General features: G+C 40.9%; 1 protein-coding gene across 7 annotated transcripts; it reads left to right on the top strand.

The window, feature by feature from the left end:
* Window positions 1–1,912: 1,912 nt before the first annotated feature.
* hgs (hepatocyte growth factor-regulated tyrosine kinase substrate) lies at window positions 1,913–12,379 on the top strand. Of its 7 annotated transcripts, none has more exons than XM_061026784.1 (20): window positions 1,913–2,072; window positions 4,303–4,387; window positions 4,527–4,602; window positions 4,815–4,907; window positions 5,977–6,094; window positions 6,279–6,331; window positions 6,529–6,597; window positions 6,733–6,857; window positions 7,642–7,726; window positions 7,887–7,985; window positions 8,073–8,168; window positions 8,256–8,294; window positions 8,397–8,561; window positions 9,194–9,404; window positions 9,507–9,679; window positions 9,767–9,907; window positions 10,055–10,232; window positions 10,429–10,565; window positions 10,663–10,845; window positions 11,019–12,379. In XM_061026784.1, exons 1-20 carry the CDS (start codon window positions 2,036–2,038, stop codon window positions 11,115–11,117), a joined length of 2,262 nt encoding a protein of 753 aa, XP_060882767.1. In that variant the 5' UTR covers window positions 1,913–2,035; the 3' UTR covers window positions 11,118–12,379. The 7 variants fall into 7 exon arrangements, with proteins under 7 accessions (XP_060882767.1, XP_060882766.1, XP_060882765.1 ...); XM_061026783.1 differs by having other exon boundaries at window positions 9,191–9,404; XM_061026782.1 differs by having other exon boundaries at window positions 7,642–7,732.
* The last annotated feature ends 234 nt before the right edge of the window (window positions 12,380–12,613 follow it).

Below are 12,613 nucleotides of genomic sequence, written 5' to 3'. Positions count from 1 at the left end.
AAAACTCTTCACCCCATCCCTTATCTTGCATATACTTAATGAGATGTTATTAACTTTAAAAAAAAAAAACCTATCAACGCTCGCGAAGTGAGCACGTTTGTGATGCATCATGTGTGTATGCCTCTCTGACAGTGTCTCTGTGAATATGCATGTAATGTGGGTTGTTACAATCCACAGTGGGAAAAAGCATCATCTTTATTCATGAGACATTGTTCAAATCCTTCAGAGTCTGTGCTCTCTTAATTTAAATCAAATGATCATCCACAGAGAAATGAAATCAATTTTAGTGGATTAAAGACAATAAAAGCCCATGAGATTGGTTCTGATTTCATTTTGTTGAAGCTAAATGTCTCTAACTAGATTTCCTGAATAGAAATGATACCCTATGTTTTCTTCCATCTGCTGTAAACTGACTTTAACTGTATAGTCACAGTTGTAAAAGGATGCAGGGCTCTGCCAGTTTTTCTCCCATTCTGTCCGTGACAGCAAAGGACAGAGCAACACAATGCCACTATATAGAGCATAACAGCACCAAAGCAACAATGGCTACTAGTGTTCCAAGTGCCAGGTAGTGACTCATACATGACCTAAGTAGGCCTGTATCAATGTTGGTGGTGTAATGCTAGGAATACAGTAAGACAGCCTGTGCTGTACTATTGTAATGGAGAAAAAATAAAGTGAGACAAGTATTAACACTTTAAATAATGAGGGTTGTGTCTAAAAATAGGTTTATCTGTACCACACAATTTAACAGTAAATCCTACATATTAGAAGTGCACTAATGAATAATTCAGAAGGCATTCACGATAAGGTGCCACCCACAGGGCCCAACAACACAACACCACTCAGGATTCAACAACACTTCAGTGATGTCTTAGACATCGTCACTCTGTTGTCAGCTCACCTCGATAGGATCCTTTTAAAAGTCCTGGATACAGACCTTGTACAAAGGGGGCTCTTAATATAAGCAACAGTGTGTCTGTGTACTGTAGGTTTTCAGTCAGGGTAAATTTGAAGCTTGATCAAAAGGCAACTGGGCTGGTTTCAACCAGTTGCTTCGAATTTTACAAGCAACAGTATTCGTAGGCAGAGCTGAGTCAAAGGTGTAGAGCGATTCATCAGTTTGTGACATTCCTAGAAATAGGGAGGAGATATAGACTATATTTTTAAATCATTTTGTTTGTGAGGGATTCTCTTATGGAAATGGAAATAGTATTTTGGGGTTGAAATTAAATTAAAATACCTGATTAATATAATATTTTAGTAGAGGACATTTATGATGTCATGTATGCATGCTTAGTTTTACATAAACTATGTAACTTGTCTACTTTCCAAAAATACATGAACATAGCCTTTTTCTAATGTTGGAAAGCCAGTGATGAAGAAGTATTCAATTCTGTACTGTAGTGTTGCCAGAGTTTAACAGTACAACTGAATACTTGAAATTGTTGTATCTTAAAGGGTCCAACTGTAGCCCATTATCACACTGATAACATTTGAACACATTGACTGTACTGATGCAGCAGTACAGTAGGACCTTTACACCAGACAGGACAGGAGCTGCTACGTTTGGGAACTTATAGCTTTGCTTAAACCATCTATTGGTTGAACCACTTGAGACATTTTCAGGGACGTAAAATGTGTCTTAAGTGCCAAAGCTGGTCAAAGTCAAATACATTTAAATAATAAGCCTAATGGCAAAAAAATAAAAACCCGAGTAAGGTTAGCTTACCTTACGAGGGGAGACAAGCATTTCTACTTGTGTAGTAAAACATTACACCTAAATGTATTGATAATATAACATTTATACTCAGTTCAGTCGACTTTGCTTGTATTTTTATTTCTCGGACGCTAGAGGGAGAAAAAACCCTGTGTTGTTGTTGCTTCTACGGCGGAAGTGGGAAGTAGGAAGAGCCGTACAGCTGTGCTCCGTGGCTAGCGGAGAAGCTAACAGGCTATCCTTAGCGGTGAAAATATCAGGACCCGTGGACTAAAGAAGACACCTCGAAACCTACTTTGAGACTTTCAATCCATAATGGGGAAAGGTGGAGGTACATTTGAAAGGCTCCTGGGTAAGTAATCGGCACATTTGTTACGTTTTATAGTTAATTCGTCAAATATGAGTCAAAGTGCGTTGTTTTCCAGCGTATTGTTTTGGCCGACTGGGGCTGTGGCTTTCAGGCCAGCTAGCTCATTTTTCTGCCTGTTAACAATTTTGCTGCTGTTGTTTGGAGGCATCGATTGAATAATTAATTACAACAAGCTGTCTAAGTAGCAAATACACATTTGTTTGATTAGTATAGTTGCTGAAAGTGTTGGTTAAATACGTCCCCTTATCGTTGTTTTATCTGAGTGCTATCAGCAAAGCTAAACTAGGCTGCCTTTAGTTTGAGAGCAGCTCCACATAAGATCATTTATAAACATTAACTAGTTATACTAATAATAATAATAACAATGCTACTGTTGATATTGAGCCAAGCCGAGCAGCCGAGTACATTATTTTTGAGGTACTAACGACTTTGGGTGTTGTCATAAGTTGAGTCATCAACATGTTGATCAGCTGGCTGCTAAACAGGTATAACTCTGCTCTTTACTCTGTATAGATCAGGGGTGGGCAACTGGCGGCCCGGGGGCCACATGCGGACCCCATCAACCCTCGACGTGGCCCTCAGGTCAATTTTAACATGTCAATTAGTTAGGAACATGAAGAAAACATGACTAAATACGCCATGGAATCATGAAAACCAGAAGTATGTCAATAATAATATTTGATTACTGGTATGTGAGTTAAATTGGAGAAAAAAATGACTGTAATCGTTTTTGTATCCTACAATTTGGCCCTCTGGCAGTGAGAATTAAATGAATGTGGCCCTTGCTGTGACCAAAGTTGCCCATCCCTGGTATAGATCGACGTTACGCTGACTTTAATATCTTGCCTTTTTAATAATAAAGCAAAGGTAACGTTAAGGCCACTAGCTCAGTTGGCTTACCCTTGTACCCGATGAGAGAAAAACACCTCTGCCATAACGTTTCTATGCAGCTGCTTGTAGGTGTTTTCATGAGTCATGCTGAAATAGGACGTTCACTTAACAACGTAACAAACAACTGCCAGATCATCGTGCTTTACAAACCTCATCTTGTGTGCCTCGCTGCAGAAACCTCACTGCAATAAGCAGAGGTTGAGACCTATATACCACTCAATATGTTGTACAGTAGGCTATGTTTGTGTTGCTCGTACCAGGTTTAGCGGTGCAATCTGTTTAGTGTTGATTATGAAACGCATACATTTTGCACCATGTAAGAACAGGTAGTCCTACAGGTTTATGTAAGGTTTCTTAAAACCAGATATTGACCCAAGGCAAAACCAACCTTAAAAAATGATTTGATCCTGTGATAAAGCTATGTGTATTTCCACATTTCTAAATATACAGCTACTAATAATGTTTTTAGTACAAACAATATTGAGACTGTCAAGCAAACCAGACGTTGAGTTTCTTTGGTGGGGTCAGTTACTCTTTTGAAAACAAATCAAAGGTCCCACATTAAAGATGAAATCAGTAAAAGACAATCATTTTGAATCAGGGACAACCAGTTTGAAAATGATCAACTTTGAAATAACTACTATATATAGATTATATCAATTATTGTAAGGCATGTTTTGATACTGGAAACATTTGGGAATTTGCACTGATAGGAAACAGGAGCAAGTAAAAGCTTGTAATATATTCATGAAATGCCTTTTGCATTAACAAAACTGCACACAGCAGGGTAACAAAGTTTGCTTTTGCATTTAAAAAAAGGTAGCTATAGTTCCATTATTCAATTTATTAGGATTCCTTTATTTTCATGTAACTATTATTCTTATGATTACTGTATAACAATTCCCAACAACAAAAACACTAAATGAATGTCTGATATCAGGCCACCAACATCTTAAGGAACATGATCCTGTATGAATGTCATTAGTTAGTTATTATTAATTTAAATGTATTATTGATCAAAATTATCAGTTAAACATTCAACTGAAAAAGTTTAAACAAAACGTATGTTTAACCTACATGAAGTTGAGATTTAATACAAGACTGTTTGACTGTCAGTTTAACCTACTAAGCTGTCAACTGAGCGTAGATATGAGTTCATCATAGCTTTGTTAAAGCAAGTAAATATATGTCTAGCATTGTAATACGGTTAGAAGGAGCCTGTTATTGTTGGTTTGTAAGGAGATAATGTTTGAGAGATTTTTGACAGTCCTTCCACAACATACAGTATGTTCAAAGCTTTAACCATCTATACTTATTGCAGATAAAGCCACCAGTCAGCTGCTCCTGGAGACTGACTGGGAATCCATTCTGCAGATCTGTGATCTCATTCGACAGGGAGACGCACAGTGAGTGATTCTGCACTCTTCTCTTTACTAATCACATCGCGGCCTGTTCAAGTTGGGAATAGTTCTTCACATTTGCTTTTTCAATAATAAAGAATTGTTGCCTAGACTTTCAGTTAAGAAACATGTTTTGTCCTTGCAGGGCTAAATATGCCATCGGGGCCATTAAGAAGAAGCTTAATGACAAAAACCCCCATGTGGCTCTTTATGCACTTGAGGTAAGACTTCAGTACGGTTACTAATGAGCTGCAGGATTGTTTCTCAGCTAATGTGCTTGAGCATGATAAAGTTTAACTAAATTAACTTGTTCTACTGTCTTTCTGTTGGGTTGTTGGTGTCCTGTTAAGTCCCCCTTTTTTTCCCAAAGTGCTGTGGTGAAGTTTGTGTAACACAGTTGGCATAATGAATAATATGTGGCCTTACTCTTCAGGTGCTGGAGTCAGTGGTGAAGAACTGTGGCCAGACGGTCCACGATGAAGTGGCGTGTAAACAAACGATGGAGGAACTGAAGGATCTTCTTAAGGTTACTTTCGTTCTATTCGTTCCTGTTCTTGATTGCAAATATTTTGTTCTGCATCACTTTCCTTCCTTTTCCTGTTGCTCCAAGTTGTTTTCTCAGAATCCTGTTAGTCTTAATAATACTCCAAGCATTCCTTTAAGCTTAAAATACAATTATTCAAAATCATTTTGATGGTACTCCACATTCCCACTCCGTGCCCTAAATTCCTGATCTTGCACTCTATAACTTGGATTGAGCGGTATACAGGTATAACTTTTGGAACGCACCATGGCACAGCTTTCTGACCTGAAGGCAAATACCTCCTGTTACAGGTCTTAGCTTGGTACCCCTGACACAGAATTCAAGAGACAAACGGAATGGGACAGAGGAAGTGGTCCTAAAAGAATCAATATTCGACTGGCCTGGAAATCAACAGCTTTCAAAATACCTGCAGCTATTTCTAAAAGCCCAGGGTTACATATTCAGATGCCTTTTTGATTTGACTGCAGTCCAAAACACAAAGATGATGTAACAATCAAATATTCGGCCTAAATAGAAACTTTTGTCACCTTATCAGATTTTATAATGTTCTTCACTGTCAAAGAAACATGGCATCACATTTTGTACATGTTGGATACAGTTATTAAACTTTGTCCAGACCTAATAATTATTGAGATTATGTTTTGAAAGGATGGAAGGCTAATCACCTTCTCACCCTCTCTCGCCTCATGTAATACTGCTCACTGCTGCGAGGAAGCTTTCTGCATTACACCACCAGCTAGCAACATTTGATTGGATCCTTTTTGTATCACATGACATGAGCTCCTGCAGCCGCCGGCCCATGCTGGTTTCAACTTCCTGATGATGTCATAACCTTGTGACAGGATTTTTTTTTTCTTCCCCAGAACAACACAAGGGACTTCCCACTTCAGTTCTTGTTTTCAAACAAGAACTGAAGTGTTGTTGTATTCATTTAGTTTGAGAAAAGCTCAGGTCTACAACTAATGTGACAACTGAGAAGAATTAAAAAGGGCCTGTGGTGTGAAGACCAGTGTCTTTTGACTCTGTGTGGTTCTTTTACCACCAGAAACAGACGGAACCAAATGTCAGAAACAAGATTCTCTACCTGATCCAGGCGTGGGCTCATGCCTTCCGAAATGAACCCAAGTACAAGGTGGTCCAGGACACTTACCAGATCATGAAAGTGGAAGGTAAGTGGACAAATCTGCCAACTATATATGACATAAGTTTTCCTTTAAGCATCCCTTAAAGGTAAGCTGAGGACCTGTAAATTATTATCACACCTAAACCTGTCTAAACTGTAAAAACTATGAGAGAAATACACCAATATGTCTTTGTTTTTTGGTTTAACTGATCTGATTTCTTTTCTTATAGGTCATGTATTCCCCGAATTCAAGGAGAGTGATGCAATGTTTGCAGCTGAGAGGGTGAGATATTTTTTCTTCTTCTTAGAGTTAGGTTCATCGAGTCAGATACCATACCTGTTGATGTACCGTAGCATGAGTTGGTTCTGGTAATGGCTCTACACTATTAAGAAAATAGAAAAACTGCACTCCTATGATCCTGTGACTTTCCTGTGTCACCATGTCTTTAGTAATGTGTCATTTCTGTCTGCTGCATTCAGGCTCCAGACTGGGTCGATGCAGAGGAGTGCCACCGGTGCAGAGTCCAGTTTGGGGTTATGACAAGAAAGGTAGGCCGTGCCTCCTTGAAACTAGGGCACTTGGAGATTTTATGCCTTCCCTTCATTCAGTTACTGAAGTGTTTGTTTGTGTATGTATGTTCATAGCGCAGGCGCTGACCTCAATTTTTCTTTGCTTTTTTCCAGCACCACTGTCGAGCCTGTGGCCAGATTTTCTGTGGAAAGTGTTCTTCTAAGTACTCCACTATTCCCAAGTTTGGCATAGAGAAGGAAGTGCGTGTGTGTGAGCCCTGCTTTGAGCTGCTTAACAAGTGAGTCCTCAGACCTAAACTACTTGAGTTTCTGTGAATTTGAGTTGCTGAAATACAAGGTGTGGACGAACTGCTTTAGTAGACACAGTTTCACACTGCTATTGTAAATGACTCTCTTCTAAAAGTTGAGATGTACACTTTGTTGTTGAGCTTTAATATGCATTTGTTTTGGATTGTTTTTTTTCCTGCTTGATCAGTCCCAGCCTCTATTACCTCTTTGTTTTCGTCAGCATGTCTTTAAAGAAAGTCATCTATGCTTTTGCATGCTTTAAACATTACTCTGTGTGATTTTCCTTTCTGGTCATGCTTTTATGATCCATGTTTGTCTGGATCCACTTTTGTTCTGACAAAATTTATAATATTTTTTATTTTATTTTTGCAACACACTAAATTGTCTTAGGTATCTAACCCACTAGATGAAGAAATGAAAATGTTCTATAAATAAATAAATAAATAAAATAAATCATCTTATAACAGTTTGACAGACAGACCTTCATTTGAACAGATATTGGTCTTCTTTAGACAATCTAACTCTGAACTACGCTGCATAGTTTAATAGTGTTTGACCTTTCCAACATTGCAAGATTTAGAATATTATTATTATTGTTATAACTTCAATCAAAGGATTTTACAGCATTGACAGAGGCAGACACTTCTTGTATTGTTCTGTATTTGGAGAGATCTTGGTCTTTCAAACAGCATTCTCTCCTCTAATTTACAAGGTTGTTTTTCCTCCCTGATCCCTTTTCCTCACCAGCCACCCCTCCCTTTCTCCTCCACTTAGGAAAGCTGAAGGGAAAGCCCCCGCCGCAGGCCCCGCTGAGCTGCCTCCTGAGTACCTGACCAGCCCGCTGTCCCAACAGTCCCAGGTGATTGTAAGCAACTATAATTTGAAAAACTTAAAGCCTCCCCAGAAGATTAAACTGGCTGTGTGTACTTTGCATTTTGTCATCCACACATTGATGGGTTTTGTTTGCTTCCCCCTATTCCCGCTTTCTGGACGTGACCGTTGTTCTGCACTCGCTCTAGATGCCCCCGAAGAGAGATGAGGCCGCGCTGCAGGAGGAGGAGGAGCTGCAGCTGGCCATTGCCCTCTCCCAAAGTGAGGCTGAGGAGAAAGAGCGGATGGTAGGCCCCCCCTGCTGATATTTTGAATTGTTTGCACAGCCCGATTATTTAGACAAAACGACAACATTACCTTTTTTTATACTACAGAGGCACAAAAACTCGTATGCCATGTATCCCAAAACTGATCCCACCCCAGTGACTTCCTCTGCACCACCAGTCAGCACCCTTTACACTCCCCCTGTGGTAAGGCATCCTTTAATGTTTAAAGGTCAGCTATAAAAATGATTAAACATTGCATATTGTACAACCTACTTTTCTTTTCTTTTCCAGAACTCTTCTGCCCCATCAGCTGAAGATGTAGACCCTGAGGTACATTTGGGATCCTTCTCTTCTTGAATTCCTTGATCAAGATAGAATAAAGCAAATCTTACATCCTGCTGTTACTAAACGTCATTTGTCTCACTGTTCCAGCTGGCACGGTACCTGAACAGAACATACTGGGAGAAGAAACAGGAAGAGGCTCGTAAGAGTCCGACCCCCTCAGCCCCTGCCCCGGTGCCATTGGCTGAGCCCCTTCCTCCAATCAGCCAGCCTGCGGAGAGCCATGTCCCCGTTCAGCCAGTTAACATAGTGGAGGTATGTTGAAAAAGTGTGGTAGTGTATCTTACAGGCCTTCTCCTTAGATATAAATGGTCCGATTTGTTATCTGCAGAGGTCTCCTACTCCCCAAAACAAACAAACTGGTTCAAATACCATTTAAAAACTTAGTGAAGATTTTTCATGTCAAAAATGAGTCTCTCTCAGGCTTTTCTTCTGTGGACACAGCATGTCCCGAGGGCCTGCGAGTATAGCTGCTGCCACCTTTTTGAAGATAATTAGTCTGTTTTAAGGTTTGTGTTTCTTGAGTGTTCATCCAGCACAGCTTATTAGAAATAGCAGTTATAGTTGTTTTTTTTTGCTCTTCTGCAGGGTTTTGGGGTCTGCCAGTTTAGCGGTCGCTTACTTAGCTGAATAAATTGCTACATTGGGTCAGATGATATAGTGACAAAAGACGTTAATATGTCAGGAAGATTGCTTGCAGTTATAGAAAATAATTCTAAAGGTGTGTCTTCTTATGAAAGCTTATATAGTATAGTAGTTATAAAATCTTGTATTGAAATTTGTATTATAAGTTGGGTAAGTCCTGTTTGTTTTTTTATGTCAGGGTGAGGTCAGACAACAAATAACTTTCCACCCTTTGCTTCCCTCTCGTTTCCCCCCTTCAGCAGCAGTACCAGAACGGGGAGTCAGAGGAGAACCACGAGCAGTTTCTGAAGGCTCTGCAGAATGCTGTCACCACCTTCCTGAACCGCATGAAGAGCAACCACATGCGTGGGCGCAGCATCACCAATGACAGTGCTGTGCTCTCACTCTTCCAGTCCATCAACAACATGCATCCACAGCTGTTGGACATCCTCAACCAACTAGATGAGAAACGACGTGAGTGTTAGCCTTTAATTAGTTTTTTTTTGCTTACCCATGCCTGCCTTTCATCCTGACTTATAATTCTTCACACCATCACATCGTTTATGTTTGTGGCAGTGTACTACGAGGGGCTGCAGGACAAGCTCGCCCAGGTGAGGGATGCTCGCGCTGCTCTTAACGCCCTTCGGGATGAGCATAGAGAGAAGCTGCGTCGTGCTGCGGAGGAAGCAGAGAGACAGAGGCACATCCAGCTGGCACAGAAACTGGGGATCATGAGGCAGAAGAAACAGGTAACAACAAGAGGCTCTGTGCTTATTATCCAGATGTTTATACATTATTTTTTACCATGCTAACAAGTGTTTGTCTTGAAACTGTAGGAGTACTTGGAAATGCAAAGACAACTGGCCATCCAGCGCCTCCAGGAGCAGGAGAAGGAGAGGCAGATGCGTCTCGAGCAGCAGAAGCACACAATCCAGATGAGAGCTCAATTGCCTGCTTTCTCCCTACCTTATGCTCAGGTATACACTACATTCTTCTATGTCAGCTGTCCACAAGACTGATTCTAGAAGGATGTAGCCATGTCTAAAAGTGAATAAGAAAATAGTGATTCAGACAATGAATCCAACTCCTCATAACTCTTTAGGACTATAACTCTGTTCACACAGATGCAGTCTTTGCCCCCAAATGTGGCTGGAGGGGTGGTGTACCAGCCTGGTGCTCCACCCAGCTACCCAGGCACCTTTAGTCCAGCTGGGTCTGTGGAGGGTTCACCTATGCACAACATCTATATGAACCAGCAGGGTCAGACTGCACCACCACAGTACCAGGCCATGCCTCCCACAGGTGAGGAGCTCAACAAAAAAAATTATGAACTTTGAAAAAACTGTTTTAAATACCTTTTGATGTCTTTGGAGTCACAGAAGTTACTATGTTGAATTGTTATTCTGCATTTCATAAAGTCATTTATGAGTGACAATTTACACAATAATTCAATAATTCTATTGAAGTGTGTGTGACTGATGGTCTTTCCATCCTCCAGATCCCAATATGGTCAATGCGTACATGTACCAGCCTGCAGGCACCAATGGGCAGCCCGCTCCTCCTCCTGGTCAGGCCCCGCCTAATACCAGTCCACCTTACTCCAATTATCAGCCCACACCCACACAAGGCTACCAGGTTCGGTCTGACTCCCGTTTGAATTTTCTGACCAGCTATCACCACAATTTCTTAAGGATGCTAATAAACATTCTGACTGTCTCCACTTTTTGTGCAGAACGCGGTCTCTCAGGCGCAGAGTATGCCCCCCATGACCCAGGCTGCCCCCACTAATGGAATGGGCTACATGGGCTACCAGCCGTACACCATGCAGAACATGATCTCAGCATTGCCGGGTCAGGATCCCAATATGCCTCCCCAACAGCCATACATGCCAGGCCAGCAGCCCATGTACCAACAGGTCAGTCAAAACTTTTCACAGCACTCTGATGATCTGTAAACCAAAGTGACGCCTTAAACATTTTTCTGTAGGGAGATATTCCATTGCCTATTTCTAAGATGGATATAGTTGCACCCAGTTTATTTGAATCCACACAAATCTTCCTGTTTAACTTTTTTCCTTTTATTTGCCAGATGGCTCCCCCTGGTGGTCCACAGCCGCAGCAGCAACAGCAGCAAGCGCCTCAGGCTGTGCCGGGCAGTGCAGAGGCACAGCTCATCTCCTTCGACTGAGAGCCCACACGCTGCGGGTTCTGACACTACACCCTTTCTCCTCCTTTGGTCTTTCCCCCTCACCCTCTGGACTTTGACAATGCCCTCTGAAAACAAACACACTCCTAAACACACACACACACACACACACCTGCACCTTCCACCTGACTGTGATGTTGTGACAATGTAATTATTGTGATGATGTTGCAGATCTGTGTCTCTCCTTGCATCTCCCCCCTCGCTGAAGCGCGCGAAAGCAGGGGATGAAACGGCAAGAGAGAGAGAGGGCACCAAAACCCAGACCCCTCCACCCTGTCCCTCTCCTCTTTCCAGCTCATATGTATGTAGTATTTCCTTATTAAATGAGTAACCGAAGATCAGAAATAGTCAGTGGTAATACAGTTATAAAAGAATAATAAAATATGATGATTATTGAGAAAAAGACAACACTTAACCATCCTTGGTCTCATATTTTTGTAAAGCAGAATTTGCATGTTAAATTTTAATTCTGTTCTGGAATGGAAGCAGAGAGACGTCTGTGTGTGCTGTGAAAGGATGCAGATTGTGATGAGAGAGGGATGTCTAGGTAGAGAGAGAGCACAGTGAAAGGCCTGAGATACAAGGCCTTAAGTCACATCTTCAAACAAGTTCACAGCTTGCCGTTCCAGGTGTAGTTCTTTGGTTCCATCTCTTCTCATGCACACACGCTATGCTCATCTTTTATGGTTTTCTAATTCATTAGTTGTGCACTGCTCAGAGTAGACACTTCAACGACAAAAAACACAGTGCAGAGATTGCACATAGTGGAAGGAGTGTTAGCTGGACATTTGTTTTATCCTCACTAAGTAGTTTAATAGATTCAATCTTTGGAATAACCATAAATATGTAACAGTGCGTACTAAAGCAGTCCTGCAGATCTTATTGTATCCTGCATCTTTTTTTGATTTAAAAAAAACATCACAGGACAAAAAGAATCATTGGATCATAACCTACTATTAACTGCAAATGGTCTCCAGGCGCTCCATCCCGTGTGCATTTGGTTGTAACTGTCAAAGATGAGAATATCTTTGTATTAAGTACAGATGGGTAAGTGTGGACTCCCGAAGTGTGGAACATAACGCCCGCAGAGCGAACAAGACATGCAGCATGTTTCACACCAACATTCAGTGACTTCTGTAACCCTTCATTATCCACGTGTGGACTTGTTTCTTTCATCGTACTGATCTGTCTGACTTCAAGTTAATTTTAAAATTATATTTAATAAATATCTGGTTCTTATTGTCCACTTGCTTCATTCTCTCTCTTTTGATTTCATTAACAACAAAGATTTCTTCAACAGTTTTTATTTATTTAAATTCAGCCTTCAAGTCACATTTATACAAGATTCAACAAAAGAAGAAGATCAACTTTATTAATCCCATGAGGGGAAATGCAATTTTATACTGATATTGAGACATGCTACATGGAGAGATGGCAGAGTGACAGCGAGCGCTCCTGAGTTGGTGGTGGGGGTTTGG

The sequence above is a fragment of the Labrus mixtus genome, chromosome 20 (genome assembly GCF_963584025.1).
Source record: "Labrus mixtus chromosome 20, fLabMix1.1, whole genome shotgun sequence".
Lineage (NCBI taxonomy): Eukaryota > Metazoa > Chordata > Actinopteri > Labriformes > Labridae > Labrus > Labrus mixtus.
This window is presented reverse-complemented; position numbering and strand designations above follow the sequence as displayed.

Coding starts and splice junctions, on each gene's coding strand:
- hgs (XM_061026778.1), top strand. CDS start 2,036: ATGGGGAAAGGTGGAGGTACATTTGAAAGGCTCCTGG. Junction 4,388..4,526: donor ATTCGACAGGGAGACGCACA/GTGAGTGATTCT, acceptor TTGTCCTTGCAG/GGCTAAATATGCCATCGGGG. Junction 6,332..6,528: donor CAATGTTTGCAGCTGAGAGG/GTGAGATATTTT, acceptor TGCTGCATTCAG/GCTCCAGACTGGGTCGATGC.